The 17,521-nt window shown below is 58.4% G+C and overlaps 6 protein-coding genes across 6 annotated transcripts; 3 read left to right on the forward strand and 3 right to left on the reverse strand.

The window, feature by feature from the left end:
- Positions 1-335: 335 nt before the first annotated feature.
- Positions 336-2,073, reverse strand: EHS24_000311 (uncharacterized protein; the record flags this gene model as incomplete). Its single annotated transcript, XM_028616145.1, has 6 exons — positions 336-661; positions 822-893; positions 1,163-1,222; positions 1,773-1,879; positions 1,930-1,949; positions 2,002-2,073. 6 exons carry the CDS (start codon positions 2,071-2,073, stop codon positions 336-338), a joined length of 657 nt encoding a protein of 218 aa, XP_028480002.1.
- Positions 2,074-2,191: 118 nt separating this feature from the next.
- On the forward strand, positions 2,192-4,503 carry EHS24_000312 (uncharacterized protein; the record flags this gene model as incomplete). The annotated part of the gene is made up of 3 exons (XM_028616146.1): positions 2,192-2,356; positions 2,406-2,828; positions 2,875-4,503. 3 exons carry the CDS (start codon positions 2,192-2,194, stop codon positions 4,501-4,503), a joined length of 2,217 nt encoding a protein of 738 aa, XP_028480003.1.
- A 113-nt stretch (positions 4,504-4,616) lies between these two features.
- EHS24_000313 (uncharacterized protein) lies at positions 4,617-9,217 on the reverse strand (the record flags this gene model as incomplete). The annotated part of the gene is made up of 8 exons (XM_028616147.1): positions 4,617-5,916; positions 5,964-6,172; positions 6,277-6,618; positions 7,156-7,345; positions 7,393-7,916; positions 7,988-8,029; positions 8,075-8,527; positions 8,576-9,217. 8 exons carry the CDS (start codon positions 9,215-9,217, stop codon positions 4,617-4,619), a joined length of 3,702 nt encoding a protein of 1,233 aa, XP_028480004.1.
- A 320-nt stretch (positions 9,218-9,537) lies between these two features.
- Positions 9,538-11,189, forward strand: EHS24_000314 (uncharacterized protein; the record flags this gene model as incomplete). The annotated part of the gene is made up of 4 exons (XM_028616148.1): positions 9,538-9,578; positions 9,630-10,046; positions 10,105-10,266; positions 10,310-11,189. The coding sequence occupies 4 exons, from the start codon at positions 9,538-9,540 to the stop codon at positions 11,187-11,189; spliced, it is 1,500 nt and encodes a 499-aa protein (XP_028480005.1).
- A 279-nt stretch (positions 11,190-11,468) lies between these two features.
- EHS24_000315 (uncharacterized protein) lies at positions 11,469-13,717 on the reverse strand (the record flags this gene model as incomplete). Its single annotated transcript, XM_028616149.1, has 5 exons — positions 11,469-12,654; positions 12,697-13,042; positions 13,113-13,254; positions 13,310-13,352; positions 13,437-13,717. The coding sequence occupies 5 exons, from the start codon at positions 13,715-13,717 to the stop codon at positions 11,469-11,471; spliced, it is 1,998 nt and encodes a 665-aa protein (XP_028480006.1).
- A 370-nt stretch (positions 13,718-14,087) lies between these two features.
- EHS24_000316 (uncharacterized protein) lies at positions 14,088-17,005 on the forward strand (the record flags this gene model as incomplete). The annotated part of the gene is made up of 7 exons (XM_028616150.1): positions 14,088-14,657; positions 14,700-14,881; positions 14,920-14,960; positions 14,999-15,222; positions 15,282-15,319; positions 15,358-15,501; positions 15,538-17,005. 7 exons carry the CDS (start codon positions 14,088-14,090, stop codon positions 17,003-17,005), a joined length of 2,667 nt encoding a protein of 888 aa, XP_028480007.1.
- Positions 17,006-17,521: the final 516 nt, after the last annotated feature.

Below are 17,521 nucleotides of genomic sequence, written 5' to 3' on the forward strand. Positions count from 1 at the left end.
GGTCAATGGATGAAGTAAAGTGTAGAAGTGGGTCAAGCCCACAACTGTGTGTGGAGGGAAATGCGTGTACCAGTTTCCACTGCCCCAGTACGCTGTGCCAACCATATATATCTGAAGTGCGCCAGTCACCAACAACATCAGTAACAACCCCAACAAGCAGCGGCAACAGCGACGCGGCACAAGGAAAGATCATACAGAGACACCGGGCATGCTCAAGTATCTGAAGAGAACACGAATCCGGCACCACTTGCTCACGCCGGAGCGCTCGCCGTCTGGCTGCTATCGTCATAATGCCGATGCATCCTACACCCACAAGTCCCTAGTCTAGTATTGACTTAGAACTTGGAGAAGCCCTTGGCGGCCTTGTTCTTGGCCACGCGGAGGACGTTGAAGCGGACAGTCTTCGAAAGGGGGCGGCACTGTCCGACGGTAACCTGGTCACCGACCTCGACACGGAAAGCGGGCGAAAGGTGGGCGGCGAGGTTCTTGTGGCGCTTCTCGTAACGGCGGTACTTGGGGATGAAGTGGAGGTACTCGCGACGAATGATGATGGTGTTGGTCATCTTGGTCGAGTGGACGACACCGGTGAGGATGCGGCCACGGATCGAGACATCGCCGGTGAAGGGGCACTTCTTGTCGATGTAGGTGCCGTTGATAGCCTCTGCAAAAGTGTTAGGACATTCCGTGGTTCGTCTAATCGAGCTGATTGGCAGAGAAGAGAGGACTGTAGGAGAGCGACAGTGCTTCTGAAGGCACTGTCCACTGTCCAGCTGGCCCAGCTCCAGTCTACGCCTGCTCCCAATGCCCGCTCTGCCACTCACCGGCAGGGGTCTTGAAGCCAAGACCGACGTCCTTGTACCAGCGCTTAGTCTTGGTGGCAATCTTCTTGCCGCCTGTTCGAGGAACGCAAAGAACAGATTGAAGATAGGTCAACGGAGGGGCAGGTCATTGAATGTCGAAAAAGTTTGGAGCCGGACAAAACCACGAATTCGAGCCAAATGAAGAACAGCGGCAAGAGCAGCAGGAGGCGAGACGAGCAAGAGATTTTGGCGGGCGGAGAGGGGAGAGAAAGAACGCGAGGTGAAGAGAATGTCGATAGCACACGAGAAAGCGAAGCGTCAGCACACAATTCTACTTCCAAATCTCTCCACAAGCGACGCACCCTTCGACTTGGCGTTCTGGAAAAGGTGCTGCTTGCGGTAGGCACGCTCGATCTCAGCCACTTGGAGGGTCAGCACAACGCTCTACACAGTCTGCGGGACGTGTCCAGCTCGAAAACCTCGGCAGAGGGAGGGGCTCATCTCCCTCGCTTCTTCACTTGAGCCGCCCCCCTCCAGCTTCCGACATCTCTCCAACCCCATTCCAAGCCAAGGACGCGGTTCCTCAACTTCTCTGGTGGTCGAGGACGGGAAGTTGTGCGCGATGCGCATGCCGTGTCGCTGGTATCGAGCTGGTGGTCCCCATGGCGAGCTCACTTTTGAATGTTTGACGGGTAAGAGTACGCTCTGACAGACGACCAAGTAGAAACGGCACACCCCGCCGTCCGCCAGACCCACACCCCCCGCGGCCGCATTTCGCGGTCCGTTTGGCCACATCAACGGAACCTTTCGGCGTTTTGAGAAATTGTGGCACTCGACGCAGCTTTCCCACGGTATGAATGGGCTGGTCGTGCCTGGCCAACCTCGGCATTGCAGCACTCGCAACGCCTATACGCATACACGCCTCGCTGTCCACCGCTCATGATGCATCATGAGGCATCAATCCAGATCTACATGTTGGCCAACTCCAAGTGTCCCATGCTTGGTATCGAGCGTAGACAAGTTCCACCTTGGAATGAAAATCCGTGAAAATAACAGTGTCCAGAGCACCGACTGCTTCGCTGGACCACTGACACGGGTCTCAGACAGACAGACGCCGGTCCACGCGCACCTGTGTATGGCAGCCACATACTTTCCAGTCAAGTCACAGTACCACAGTTCTACAATTCTACAATCCACTCACAATACCACAGTGTTCGCATCTACCCAACTGCCCTCGCCCAACGCACAACACACCTGTCCTGTCGCATTCCATCTTGTCAGGTGGAGGTGGGTCCCCGCGTGTCCGTGCGCCACGATTCGACTCGCTCAGTTACGTTCGCATCCGAGGTTTGTCGCGTCTCAAGACCAAAACATTACACACAACACACGCCATGTCGAAAAGGCTGAAGAACAAGCGACAGCTACGCGAGCTGGAAGAGCTCGAGGCCCTGCGTGCTGCGGAAAAGACTGTTACTCCCATGCAGGACGAATCGGAGGAGGAAGAGGAGGAAGAGGAGGCGGTCGACGCGCCCAAGGCATTCAACCCCTTTGCTGCTGTGAGCGTTGTGCCCGGACGCTTCTGTAGCGGCAGCTGACGTTACCCAGCTTGAAGGAGATGAAGAGCCTGAACATGAAGAGGACGAGGACGATGAGGAGGACGAGACTCCTGTGGCTGCCAAGAAGAAGTCCAAGAAGAAGAAGCCAAAGAAGAAGAAGACTGCCGCCACCGCGCTCGCTGCCGAGGACACTCCCTCGCCAGCATCCTCCACGCCCAAGGGCAAGGGCAAGAAGGGCAAGGGAGGTTCTGCGCCGGCCGAGGATCCACTTGATGGCCTGGACGAGGTGGACCGCGCCCTCGCCGAGCTCAAACTCAAGTACGGTGATTCGCCAGCTGCTTCGGCTGCGCCTGAGGCTGGCCCATCGACCTCGGAGCAGCGCTCAGCATTCGCATTCCGCTCTCTTCTCTCTGTTGAACCCAAGAACCTCGATGCCGACTTGGAGCTTCGCCGGTTCTTTGGATCCAAGGTGGTAAGTTGTTGCCACCCGGAACAGGATCCCAGCTGACATTGCCCAGATCGCGTCGGCGGCACCCACTGCCCGTCGCGCTGCCATCTCCAAGGCGCGCTACACTCTCGCCAAGCCCAAGCCTGGATACCCACCACCGACCTCGCTTGCGGGCCTCAACATGCACGAAATGTCCGAGGAGGATGTTGTTGACGCATACGAACGTCGTGGGTGGGAACAGGTGGATCTCGGAGAGAAGTGGTTTACGTTCGAGCACTCGCCTGCGTGGCGTGAGATTGAGCGTCAGTTCCTTGGCGCCGTGAGGAGTCACGACCCCAACGAGCTCATGGCACTGCTGCAAGTGTACCCGTGGCATGTCGACACGTTGCTGCAAATGTCCGAGGTCTACCGCCTTCAGTCTGACATTGGTGCGGCGTCCGACTTTGCCGAGCGTGCACTGTACGCGTTCGACCGCTGTCTCGTTCCCGGATTCAATGTCTCGAGTGGAGCATGCCGCCTCGACTTTGACTATGTCGAGAACCGACCCATGTTCACCGGTCTTCACCGCATCATCTCGTACCTTGGCCGCCGTGGATGCTGGGTTACCGCATTCAACTTTGCCAAGCTCCTCTTTGCGCTCGACCCGGAGGGTGACCCGCACGGCGCAGCCCTCTGGCTGGATTTCCTTGCTGTCAAGTCGGGCAACGGCGACTGGCTCCTCGAAATGCTGGACATGCGGGAATCATCTCGCGCTGCAGCCCTGTGGCATGGATACCCTGGTATGGGCTACAACCGTGCCCTTGCTCTGCGTGCCGACGAGGACTCAGCCAAGGACAAGAAGCACGAAAAGTCCACCGCCGCGCTCGTCAATGCCATCAAGACCTTCCCCGAGGTCATTGTCCTTCTCGCCGACAAGGTTGGTGCCACCGTGCCCAACGGCGCCCGCTCCAACCCTTTGCTTCAGGTCGAGGCTGGCTTCTCCGACTCTCCCACCATCCTCCTCCACCTCCTCGCACACATCTACGTGGCGCGTAACGAAGCGCTGTGGAAGGAACCCTCCGTTCTCGCCTGGCTGGAAAAGACCATTGCCCAGGCTATGCCGCTGTTGGACGAAGGCTCTGCGCGCTCCCTCCGGGCCGAGGCGCACGCTATTGCCCAAACTCCACGCGACCTTGGCGGCGACGGAGACCTCCCCATCCCCCTCAACATCTGCCGCCACGTCCTCTGCTCCGAGTCAACCTCCTGGGTCGGCTTCCTCCCTCCCCAAATCACTTCACGCCCCTTCCACGCCTTTGACCCTCTCCCGCCAGCAACGGCTGTGACCTCCTACAACGCAGCCTACTTCAACCCCGTGGCGCGCGTGCGCGCGCGCGCAACGGGCGGTGCTGGCTTCCGCGGCCCGGCCGACGTCCGGAGACAGATGTACGAGCGTTTCCTGGGTGAGGTGCGCGGCCTCATTGGGCAGGAGCCCGATGACTGGCCACCCCACCTTCAAGACACGTTCCGCGAGTATGCTGGTGGCCGCGCACCGCAGGATATCCCCGTGGAGCAGCGTGCGGCCATGGTGCGTGATCTCGTTCGAATGTGGGAGGAGGTCGTCCGCAGGTTGCAGAATGGCGAGGACTTTGGCGAAATGGTCGAATATGGAGATGAGGACGAGGGCGAGGCTGGCGACATGCCTGGAGCGTTCCCTCAGTGAATTAGAACCCCCGACTTCCGCGGCCCCACGCGATAGCCCGCTTATAGCATTGATGTATCCCATTGCACAAGGCTTCTCTTTACTGTATGCTACATGACTTGAATGTGTGTAATCTATGCCTGCCCATGCCCGTTGGTCAATTCCTTCACACGCTCATTGTTCTCCTCGACCTCGATGCGGCGCCACTCCGCCAGACTCGATGGGTTCACAACCCAGATCCTTGCCCACTGCGCGGTCTCCCCCTCACCGTCGGCTGCAGGGATTCCCTCGGCCACACCGGCCTCGCGCATGACCTTGAGGACGGCACCGCGGTTGTTTGTGAGTACCGTCGCGTGGCGCTCCAGCCCGGCGAGCAGGGTACGCAGCGTGTGTCCGCTTGGCAGACGAGAAGCTGGTGGGAACACTGTACCAGGCCGAAGCGGGGAGCGGCTCTCGGATGAACGCTTGGGCTTGGGTGGGCGGAGAACCTTGTCGGCCTTGGGTGGGCGGACGGGAACGGGCGTAACGGATGGCGTCGGTGCCGGCGTTGGCTCGGGTGACTCGTCGGTCGCGGCCACCATGGACGTCGTGACGTACGTGACCAGTTCATCGAACGGTGTGTCCGGGTCTTGGAGCTTGGGCGCGCTCTCATCCTCATCGGCGTCTTCCAGTACGCGGACGTGGATATTGGACAGACATCCGGCCTTGCCCTCCCACCTACTGCCCGACCAGAAGTCGCCAGCGGTCGGGTCGAACAGTGCCTTGGCTCGCGCCCGCTCCGCCACTCCGCCAATAACGTCAACAAGGGAGGGGAAGCGGTCGTACACCTCGCGCGTCACCCAGAACCTGGGGGCGACACCGCCCTTTGACAGGCGCTCATCAAGCTCAAGAATGAGGGGACGCTGCATCTCGCACCGCAGCTGGTCGCGCAGGTCGCGTGAGGCGCCTGAGTGGCTCGCTAAGCTGCCGTCCACGTTCATCGCACGGAAGCGTGTTTCAACCTCGTCATCGTGGATGGGGAGCTGGTGGTGCGTGCTGTCACAGCAGAGAGCGATGAGGACTGAGAGGTCGAGCACAATGTCGTGGGCGGGCACTGGCTCCGGTGGCAACTGTGAAAGAGGGTGTGGCTGTCCCCATTCGCTGGCAAACTCGATTTCGATACCCAAATCACGCATAGCATCCAGTGTGGCACCTATGCGCGGGTCCGAGTGTCCTGAACGCTCTAAGCGAGTGAGGACATACTTGACTCGCGGAGCAGGCAGGGTCGAAAGCCGTGAGTGTGCCTTTGCCGCCTTCACCAGCGCCTCTGCCTGCTGGAGTAACGAGTTGGTGAGGGGAGGAATCGATGGCCCGCCGGATGAGTCAGAGTCATAGTCCGAGTTGATGTACGAGTCGTGTTCGCGAAACTCGACCAAGAGACGGGACTCTTTCACACTGGAGTCGTTAGCTAACCGACTCGAATTAGCACCATGGACACTGACGTGTTGACCTTGATCCACTCGTCACCGCCTTGGGCCACAACGTCAACCTTGGTCGCGCCATCGCCGCCACCGCTTCGACCGGGACGACGGTCCATGACCTGCCAGATACCGATGAGGGGAGGAGTAGCGCGGCGGAACGCTTCCCATACTCCTTGCAAAGAGACGAGGTTGGTCGGGTAGTCCTCTGGCGGGTTGGCTGATGCGACGAGCTGCGAGTCAGTCAAAGTAGCATGGAAGGGGCGTAAGGGCCAAGCAGTCGTCACCGTACCCCGCCCTCTCAGACCTCGCTCGTGCACCATCACTCATCACTCACATTGTCCACGATCGCCTTCTCCTTTGCCACTTGCGAGAGGTACTTGCTGAGGCCCTGCACACCTTGCTGGCAGTACTCCGCTGGGTGATGCCAGTCAATTATGGGGGGCATGTAGCGGTCACATGGCGGCAGAGTGTTCATGTACGACTCGATGTCGTTCGTGAGGGCGTTCAGCGCCGCCGCCGCCGTGCTGAGCGTCATGGCCGACGCAGCAGGTCGGGTCGTGCGAGCGCAATCGACCGAGCTGGAAGGAACCTTCTGCCGAGGTTGGTGGAAAGGGGATAGTCGGAGGACGCTATCCGAGAACTCCAACCTGTTATAAGGAGCTCCCTGTGTTGCTCGCTGTCGATAGGCTTGATGCGGTTGTTGCGCAAGAGGGTGGTACAAGAGGCGCGTCAATATAGACTGACCTCATAGTTGGCGAGACATGTTGGCCTGTTGACTGTATTCGTCCCCCCCCCTTACCGTCGAGCGTTCAGTTGAGTTTATCCGGTACACCCCTGTACCCCTCCGCAGTAAACCCCATTCCAGGGCAGCCGCGAATTGGGGCTGTCGAGAGCTTCTTTGTCGTTCATTCTGCCTTTGGTGCCATCAAGAGGCTGTTGGTATGCTCGAGTGAGATGTAAAACTATTTCCAAAGGGGTCTTGAGCAGGTCATTGATCATTGAGGGAAGACCCGAACAGGGGGCCAGAGGTCTGCGGTACGTGGCAAATGGTGTTGAATTCCGTGTACACCAGACGCAACTTAACAGACAACTAGGTAACATGCAACGAGTGCCTACACCTACATAGCTACATAAAACAGAAACATGGTAAACTGTACAAAGCGGTGGAAGAGCAAAGTTACACGCCGCGTGGCATCCCAAGCAGTCCGCGGACCGTGGCCGCCTCATTCGTGTACGCAGAGCGCTTGTCGGGGCAGTCTGGGACGCCACTCAGGTCGAGTGCGTGGGTATAGTCGATCACCATCACGCGTCCATCGGGTTGCACGTGCCAATGCTCGTCCTTGATGTCGCCGTGGAGAATGTCGTGGTGATGAATCGCGTCATATGTCTCCACAATCTGATCCCTGCAAATGACGGTCAATAATACAGTAAACAACGGTGCAGCGCTTACTTTTGACGCGCTGTCAGCTCATCCACGGACAGCAGAGGGTCACCAGCGTCCTCGACCAGAAGAGCCCAGTATTCACAGCCTTGAGGGTCACCGCCGGCCCACACCTCTACGAGACGCGGAATGTGATCGATATCCTCAAGCTTCTTTAAAATCATGATTTCGTTAGCGACACATCGTCGCACATCATCAGGCGTGTAATTGTGTTCCGTGTTCGACTGGACTCCAGTGACCTTGAGGACTTGAGGAGATCCCCCAGAGGCGGGGTTGGAGACCTTGAAGACGTTCCAAATGGCACCTTGTCCAACCCGCTCAGTAACCGACATTGTTGGCTCAGGTTGCATTAAAGGGTGGGTGACAGCAGTTACGTCCAACTTGGGCGCGGTTCCCGAGTTGAAGAGTGTTGGCGATGCTGGGCCGCGGAAGACGATGAGGTTGAGGTGGCTCGGGTAAATGGCACCGCAAAAATCTAGGTTCGACTCAACGTCGAGGCATCGGACGTCCAGCGACAGGCGTTCGGTACCGACCTGCCGTTAGCGAAACTCAACATGAAGCTGTCCACACCGAACAGAATGTAGTCAAGGAGGGCTAAACGTACATTAGCTAGGACTAGTCCGGTTGCAGAGCGAGGACTGTGTGCCTAGGGACGTCAGAGCAATCAAACAACACAACAGAATTGACCTACCTCTACCCCTTCCGGTGACGACCATTGAGAGCCGCTGGCGGACAGCGGTGGAGGCGTGGAATCCGAGTACGCCAAGGCTGTTGACATAGCTGGGCCCGCGGAAGCGGACGAGGACCCGCCAGCCGGCGGAACGCCTGCACCTCCGGCTACGGGGGTGACCCGACCGACTTGAACAGGAGGCGAAGCAGGTAGGTGCCTTGCAAGATCGTTTGCCCGTGTCTGCCGTGGGCTTGGTCGGACGGGAACAATGGCGTAGTCTGCATCTGGAAGGACAGCCAGGGCGAGGAGCAGCGTGATGAGATTCTGGCAGGGGTCGGTGGCAGTATTGCGGCCGTCCCGATATAACATCGCCGAGGAGACAATGGAAGTGGGGGTGCGGGCGAAGAGGAGTGTAGCCTCATGGTTCGTGAGAACAACAAAGCGTAGAGGAGGCTGGTAGGGCTGCGGAGGGAACTGGCTCCAGACCTGACCGTGTCAGGTGTTGGACTGGCAAAGACTCACTTGGCGGAGGACTGTCAACGCCTTCATCACGTTGCCATTATCGGTAAGTTGTTGAAAGGGACTTTCCGAGCGAATTTCGACGACGCGACGAATGCGGTTGTAGAATACGTGCCCGGCAGACATCGCGGAAATGTTGAGCATAACCTCAAGAGAGACGACATTCTGAGGCTTAATTTCGATTCCAACAAGCCTCTGGAGACGGTTGCGCAGGTCAAAGTCGGGCTTGCCGGCATTGCCGACGCCTACGAATCCCATATTGCGAGCTCGAATGTTCGCATTGCGGGGCACATCCTCCCAGATGATGGCGTTGACAGCGCCAATGACAAAGCCAAGTACACCTGTGAGCCGCAGCTCGCTCTCCACCGGTGTAAACTGTATCGCCTCGCGAGCATGCTCGATGTGACTCCCAACGCGCCCGCGCTCCCCAAAGATTTCTGGAGAACAACTGTCGGAAAGATAAGCTTGGAGCGGCCCGACGAGTAGGTTGGTTATGAGGTCGTTCGATTGGGTGAAGGCTGTAGGAACGTTGGAATCGATGCCAGGTGTCACATTGGTCGGGTCGTGTGGTGGTGCTAGGCAAGGGATGTGTGGGAGAGAGAGGGTGTTGAGGGCCGCTATGGCATCCACCAATGGCAACGTCATGACGTGCGACTGACCGAGACCGGATGCGAAGCGAGAGTAAAGTTTTGAGGATGAGGACGTGAACGTTGGGGAATTGGGGAAATGGGGATACGAAAGTGGGCCCACAAACAACGACGACGACCATGTGCATCATCGGTCGCGGTGATTTGCTTCCGTGCGGCCAATGTTCGCCCAACACATGCAAACACAACCCACACCCGTACGGCCCGTGGCCTGTGGCCTTTGCCCTTTGGGGGACGTGTGCCTGTCTTCAATTCCTGAGCAAGCCCATCTTTGTCGCAGAACGCGTTTCTTGTCAACAACATCCATTCCGGGCCACAATGTCCTTATCATACGAAGAACAACGTCTACAGAATATCAAGTGAGTGTCAGTGGTGCTCTCTGAGTAAAGCCTTGGAGCTGATGAGTAAAGGGACAATGAAGCGCTCCTCCTCTCACTCGGCCTCGCACCGCCTGCCGCGCCCAAACCCAAGACGCTCGCTCGTCCCAGGGCCAAGGACTTGAACAAGCTCAAGAAAAGCACCGACGACGCGTACGTCGACAAGGGTGAAAACCAAGACAGCGAGTCCGAGTCCGAACCCGAGTCCAGGTGTAGATCCAAGAGGGCCAAGCCCAACAAGTCCAAAGAGGACAACACCCCTTGTCGTCGCAGCACGCGCCAATCCATTGCGCCCGTCCGACATGTCGCGCTGTCGGATGGCGATTATGACGACAACACCGACAGTGACGACGAAGACAAGGGCAAAAGGCCATACACGCCATCTGCGTACTGTCGCGGGTCTGAACCTCAGCGCTTCGCCCAGCGTCTTGGCGTGCGCACACAGGACCCGTACGTCGGAGATGACGCTTTGCGTAGCAATCAGTAGTGTAGTACTAACGCGCACCAGCAAGCAGTTTGGACACATCCCTGGCGTCAAGGTGGGCACATGGTGGGAGTCCCGCATGGACTGCTCGACAGCTGCCGTCCACGGGCCACCTGTCGCAGGCATCAGCGGCAATTACGAAAAGGGAGCTTGGAGCGTCGCACTTTCTGGCGGCTACCCCGACGAGTGAGTTGGTCATACACAAACTAATCCTTTGCTAACATGGCAGTGTCGACCTCGGCGAAGCCTTCACTTACACTGGCTCTGGTGGCCGCGACCTGAAAGGCACCTCCACCGCTCCCAAGAACTTGCGTACCGCGCCCCAAACATTTGACCAGAGCTTCGAGACCCCCACCAATGCTGCGCTCAAGAAGTCGGCCGAGACCCACAAGCCCGTCCGCGTGATTCGCGGTTTCAAGCTCGACTCTCCTTACGCTCCTGTCCAGGGCTATCGCTACGATGGACTGTACGTCGTTGAGCGCGCGTGGATGGCCCCCGGTCTCACGAAGGGTCTCAAGGTGTGCCGTTACGCGTTCAAGCGCGTGGCCGGTCAGCCTCCTCTCCCTGTCCGGGGCGATGAGGAGGAGGAGGAGGAGGAGGAGGAGGAGGAAGAGGAGGAAGTGGTGGAAGATGAGGAAGTGGCGGAAGATGAGGAGAGGGGTGAGGATGCGGACCAGGAGGCTCGAGAGCCCAATGGTGAGCAGAGCGAGGAAGAGGAGGTTCAGCCGCCGCCAAAGCAGTCCAAGAGGAACCGTCTGAGCGTGGTTATGCCCACCCGCAACGCCATTGAGAGCGAAGAAGAGGAGGAGGAGGAGGAGGAGGAAGTCCAGCCCGAGCCGAAAAAGTCGAAAAGGAACCGCCTCAGCGTTGTCATGCCCACCCGCAACACAGTCAAAACCGATGATGAGACTGCCTCGCCTGAACCCAACAACAAAAGCAGGAACCGTGTCAGCGTGGTCATTCCCATCCGTAGCGGCAGGTCGAGCGCCAATGCTACTCCCAACGTCAAGTCGACTCCCAAGGGCAACAGCAAGGTCCCCAGTACCCCCTCCAAGAACGAGTCGCCAGCTCGCCCTACGCGTAGCCGCCGTTCCAGCATGAAGGCGTAGTCGTCCTCCTCCCGCTACCCTCTACTCCTCGAGATACCTGTCACCCCCTGTCCTTCCTTGTTGTAACGTTGCATGCTACCTATACTGCGCAACTTTACAAGCGCCCTAAATTCCCTATTATCACAATCTACCCTGCGTGTCTGTGTTGCACTCGTCTCGCCGGATCGCGGGTCCTCGATGTGTGGATCCACTCTGCCGTCGTCATCTCTGTCCCTTCCTCTCTTAATCACATGATGGAAGCGGGGAGGAGCACGCATCCCCCTCGTTGCCTTGCCTCGTCTAGAACTGCTTGTTGACGAAAATCGCGCTCGTTTCAGCCAGCCAGCCAGGTCTTGTTGCTACGACCTCAATTTTGGTCTCGAGGCCCCGAACATTGACCGTCCAGCGCACAGCCGTAGGGCGGTCCTTGTGAGTCTCGGTGCCGTAGATGACAGTTGGGCGGGGCGCGGGCGCGCCGTTTACCTTGAGGATAACATCGGGGGAGGCTGCGTCCTTTTGGGAGGATCCAGGGCTAGCAGCCTCGGCGTGGTCCATCCAGGCCGTTACTTCGAGCTGGGCCGTGTCCTGCGACACCGATACAGCGTGGGTCATGATGCCACGGAGGTTCTGTAGCCTGATGGACTGGCGAGCGGGGGAAGGTTCGGCAGACAGCGTCGGGGCGAGCGAGAGTGCCAGTGCTGTTGATGTTGACGAAGACTGGCCGTAAGTCAAGTCGATGTGTTTAATCGCCGGGGACCGTGAAAGAGGGACGTCTTTAGAGGGAGACATTGGGGGTGGTGCTGGTGGCGCAACACCGCGCTTGCGAGCCTCATTGACAGCGGCCATCTGGCGGTAGATGCTTTGCGCAAAAGGTGGGAGGGACGCAACCCATGCTTGTTGTTCAACGGCTGGGTAGCGGTCGAGAGAAGACACGACCTCTTCGGTCACGACGCCATGGGGAAGTTGAGGCAGGTAGGGTGCTGGTGTCGGTGCGGTAGGAGCAGCAGGTGAATGGTTGGGCAGTGGCGGGTGGTGGCTTGGAGGCGTGCTGTATGCGTTGTAAGACGATTGTGTGTAGGTGGAACGGATTTCAGGAGGCCGCATGACGCCGGGTTGCGCCTGACTGTTGGGGAGAGGTGCGGGTCGAGCAGGCGTGATTGTTGTTGAAGTTCTGGGTTTGGGTGGTACGTGGCCCTTTGGCTGAGCGAGCCTCTCCTTGACAAGCTCGCGGTGCATGGCGACAATACCTCGGATCTGGTGCGCGTCGCTCCACACCTCGCTTTCGTCTTCGTTGTACGCCATGGCGTTGTCACACATGAGCTCGACGTCGGCAAAGAACAGGTCTGACGAGTCATATCGTCTAGAGACCATGCGATGCTCAATCTCATCCAGAGAGATTGGGTCCTTTATCGTCTTGTAATAGTCCGCAAACTCCTTGCGGTCAGGAAGTGTGAGGAAAATGTCCGCCACATCGCGATCCGAGCCACTGGAGAGTCAGCTTATGCTTCCTTCCGGTCGCAGTACTCACTCTTCCGCCTTGGCCTCCTTAATGGCCCTCATACATGGCTTGATCAGTTTGTACACTGTTGGTCCGTCCTTCATGTAACTTCCGCGCTTGCGTCCCGTGGCCTTTGGAGTAGCTGCAGACTCTTCGGCAGGTGTGGATGGTCCTGCCGTTGCGTTGTCGGCTTCGTCCTCCACGTCGTCGGCCGCGTCCGCGTCCGCAGTCGTTGGTTGGCGCGGTGGTGGTGGTGCAGGCGCTTCTTCCTCGCTCTCGGATTCCTCCTTGCCCGACACATGGTGGTTGTAAAAAGTCCGAGTTATCTTGTGCAGCTTCTTGGCCCATTGGAATAATGTCGAATCGCGCATGTTGTCTATCCATCAGTGACGGTCCTTTGGGGTGCAGACGCGGCCTATCACACTGCTGCAGCGAGACCAACTCACAGCGCTTGGCATTGTTCCAAATTTGACCTAGATCATTGCAGACGTCTCGCAGTTGATTGTATTTGGCAATATCCAGCTTGTCGCGCACCTGTTCCAGTGACAGGGGATGCTTGATGGTCTCGTAGTAGTCTGGGAACTGGCGCTGGAGTGGTGATCAGCCTTCTTTCCTCGGTCTTTCACTGTTGTCCATGGCCCACCTTGTTTGGCAGCTTGAGGAAGGGCTGGGCCATTTCATCACCACTGTTCCGTCAGCCAGATGTTCACCATCGCATCGCCAGTTCAAAGTTCCGAACGTCAATGACGCGCACGCCACGGCCAACGCACTTTGAGTCTTTCATGGCCATGATTCTGGCCAGCAGCTGCAAGCCTAGAGTCTTTGCGCGCTCGGGATCACGAGGATCAAGGTCGGGCTTGACATCATGCGCGGGGCTCGGCGACCGTCGTCGTCGTCGGCCCTCCGTAATGATCAAAGACGTATCCACATCGAGTTTCCGTTTGCGAGCGCGCTTGTCGGGAGAAGTGCCCGGAGCGGCGGGGACGGCGAGTGCACTTTCATCTGCCGTCACCGCAGTGGCCACGGTGGGGGCTGACTCGTCCGTCGACATGGGAGAGTGGATGGGTCGCTGTGTGATAGGTGGATGCTGGTATTTGCTATTGTTGTGGTTGTTGGTGAGGGCAGTGTCGACAACAGTGAGGTGCGTGTGGGTGGTGGTGAGAATTGCTTCCGCGCCCGTCCGTGTTGACACTTGAATGGACGTCAACATTTCAACGTCTTTCCCTCAACACCACCCCTCCGCCGTCGACCACGGCCATCTCGCCAGCATCCCGCTCAGCCGCTGCGACAACGACCTCTGGAAGAAGGATATCTCACAGGCGAGCATCTCTGCAGAGTCATGTACATCACAAACTGACGCATGTAGCCCTACAGCCCCTCCTCCTCACGCCTTCTTTCTGCGCCACTGAGCAACAACAACAATGGCGCCAGTCTTGCCACTGGCTCTCTGCATCCAGCCGGCATGCTTACAGCACAAGTATATCCGCCACCCCAACTCGTCGCACATCTTTGAGCGGCCGGAGCGTATTCGCGCCGTCCTCCTTGGTATCGCCGCAGCCCTCTCTCGCCTCGAAACTGAGGCTGCTCTTGCACGTGCCTTGGATAGCGCAACACCTGCCTCCCCAGGTGGGGAAGACCTGGCTTCCATGCTCTCAGGACTGTCCATTGCATCGTCGTCGCCATTCCTCCCTCCTTTGCATGCCCACATCATCTCGCCGCCTCCTCTGCCCTCCTCACCTGGCCAGATCCTCATGCACCACCCGGCCCTTCAACTGGCACACTCGCCACCCGTCGAAGCGCCCTTTCCTTACCTCCCCATGACGCGGGGTGCGGCCATTCCCAGCAGCACGTATCTGCGCGACCTGTACAAGTGGGCCAGCAACGCTGTAGAGGCGATCAAGAACACTGGGTGCGAGATCCCCGATGACATGGGCCTCAACCCTGGCGACCTCTACCTTGGCCCTGGAAGCATTGTCGCCATTGAGGGATCTGTGAGTGAGAGTGAAGGAAGACAGTCGTATTAATGAGTGAAGATCCAGACTGTGTGTCAGGCAGTCGACGGCGTCTGCGGTTCTACCACTCCCTCACGTCCAAGTACCCCTGTCAACAGCTCCCCCGGGTCACCGTCCAGTACGAAGCCGTTGCCAGAATTTACCAAAGCTTTCTGCGCCATTCGTCCCCCTGGCCATCACTGCGGTGAGGACGCACCTTCTGGGTAAGGTCGACGGTGTCACGATTGGTAGCTGACAACAGCTTCTGCTACGTGAACAACGTCGTCGTCGGCGCTCTGCACGGTGCGTACATCGTCGTCAATATCCGCTGACCCTCATAGGCTACCTCCAACATGACATTGACCGTGCCATCATTATTGACTTTGACCTGCACCACGGCAATGGCACTCAAGCTCTCGTTATGCCTCACAATGCAGCGTCCTATGCCGAAGACCTCGCTGTCAAAGCTGGTAAGCCACCCCAGATGCGTGGGCCCAAGGGTGCCAGGCGAGGTTGGAAGGCGTTCTACGGGTCCGTGCACGATATTTACAGCTATCCCTGCGAGGTGAGTTATTGTTTTGGGACTGGGCTCAGACCCAGGATGGAGACCTTGAACTTGTCAAGGACGCTAGTGTCAGCCTTGCCGCCCATGGCCAATACATGTGAGTTTCAGACTGAAAACAGTGACAGCTGACGTCAGTGAGAACATTCATCTCCAACCTTACGCGTCCGAGGAAGACTTTTACGAGAGAATCTACCCGAAATACCTTACCTTGCTCGAGAGAGCGCTGGTATTCATGAAGGAGACCGAGGCCGACCCGGAGAGGACAATCCTGTTCATCAGGTGAGCTATCATAGTGCCTCATAAGCTGACGCCCAGTGCTGGTTTCGATGCCTGCGAGCATGAGCACCAGGGCATGCAGCGCCACGACCGCCGTGTCCCTGTCTCGTTCTACTCGCGGTACACGCGCGATCTTGCAGCCTTTGCTGATAAGCACACAATGGGTAAGGTTGTCTCGGTCCTTGAGGGCGGCTACGGCGACCGTGCTCTCACGTCCGCTGCCATGGGACACGCCATCGGACTACTTGGTCAGGAAGGTGTTCCATCGTGGTGGGAAGTTGATGAGCTCGTCCTGCTCGAGCGGGCAGCAAAGAAACGCAGGCGCGGTAAGCTCTGTGCACTTGGCCCCGAGCTCGCATCCAACCCTCACCTTGCGCGTACGCACGCATTGCTGGCCCACATGGAGGGATCTGCGCCTCCCGAGACGCCCGCGCCCAGTACCAATGCGACACCACAGGCGCGTATGACTCTCCGTACGCGTCGACAGGCCACTCCCGAAGAAGATTCGTCAGCTCCATCGAGCACCACTCGTCGTCCACGGGCCAAGCCAAATGTGACACCGACGCCGACGCCACTGCGCAAGGGAGCAAGTGAGACGGCTAGTGAGGTGCCAGTCCAACTGGTGCCAAAGCCAGCAGGCGCGTCTGTCAAGGCCGTAACCGAGCTGCCAGCCGAACTTCCACCCGCGGTCAAAGTGATCTCAAAAGTGGAGTTCGTTACCGTTCCTGCCATTCCAGACCTGATCGTCAAGGACGACACGCTTGACGTGTATCCTTCTCCGGCCCCGTCCGCACCCTCACCTACGACACCCATTGAGACCCCCCGTAACTCAACACCGCCAACATCATCTGAGGCTGCCACTGAGCGGATTGTGCTGCGGATCCCGCGGCTCACGCCATCCTCATCGCCCCCGGCCGAGGACAGAGGTCTGATAGATTCGGCCAATTTGGCCGCCCAGGTGTCGTCGTCAACGTCGGCATCCATTGCCTCACCAACAGTTGTGCCGCCGGTTCCACGCGTTGTCGGCCCCTCTGTGCCCGCACAACCGCTGAACCACCGAGCGTCGGCTGCCACTGCCCCTACTCCCCGCCCGATGACATTCCGTCCTGGCGCTATGGAACCCGTCTTGCTGCCTCCATCGCCGGCACGGGCGCCAGTGCACTCGACAACGCCACAGACATGGCAGCACTCTCAGCCGCATCCTTCCTATCCGCGCCCCTTCGCTCCACAGCAAGACTACGCACAGCCCCAACCACCGTTCCCTAAACCACTGTACCCGCAGCAGCAGTATCAGATGGCCCAGTATTCTCTACAACCCCCTTCTTCGGGGGCGTTGTACCCGTCACTTCCTGTGCCCACAGTGCCAGTGCTTCCAGCCGCGCCCCGACTCCAGACCATGGGTGCAGGTGTGGACGGCGCTCCACAGCGTGACGGTCCACCAGCGTATGTCGATCGCGACGCGACAACCAACGCCACAGTCCCTCCCGACCCTGCGCCACGGACTTGACATCACGTCCAAAACGCGTAGCAGATGTAGTTCACGTGAACAACACCATCCGGCAGCTGGCTGCAGCTGGCCTGCCTAAACGGTGAGCAGCGCACAGCTTGCGTCCGTTGGCGGCAAACATTGAAGGAACGTTTACAGTGCTCGTAAGAAGGTGGTTTCGGGAGCAGAGATTCATCTGTAGCAATGTACAACTAGGTAGGTGTGTCTATACTGCTGCGTGCAATTGTCGTAGCTGTTGCCATGCCGCTGCTGCCGCAGTGTGAACGAGCGAGCAACGTCTGGTCGTGATAAATGGTTTGGAGGACAAGGTCCGTGCGATGCAAAACCAAGGGATGGGGAACAGAGATAGTAGTGGGAGTGCCAGAGTGTCCGGAGAAAGAGAGTCTTGACTGGCGTCGTCCCTAATAGGCAGGCGGTTGAGTGTCCTTGAGGTATGTGCGGTGCGACTCGTCCGGCGAGCGCAGCCGTTTTAAAATACGGCAGGAGAGATAGATGCTTGGGTCGAAGAGACAGTGA

Source organism: Apiotrichum porosum, assembly GCF_003942205.1.
Source record: "Apiotrichum porosum strain DSM 27194 chromosome Unknown scaffold_1, whole genome shotgun sequence".
Lineage (NCBI taxonomy): Eukaryota > Fungi > Basidiomycota > Tremellomycetes > Trichosporonales > Trichosporonaceae > Apiotrichum > Apiotrichum porosum.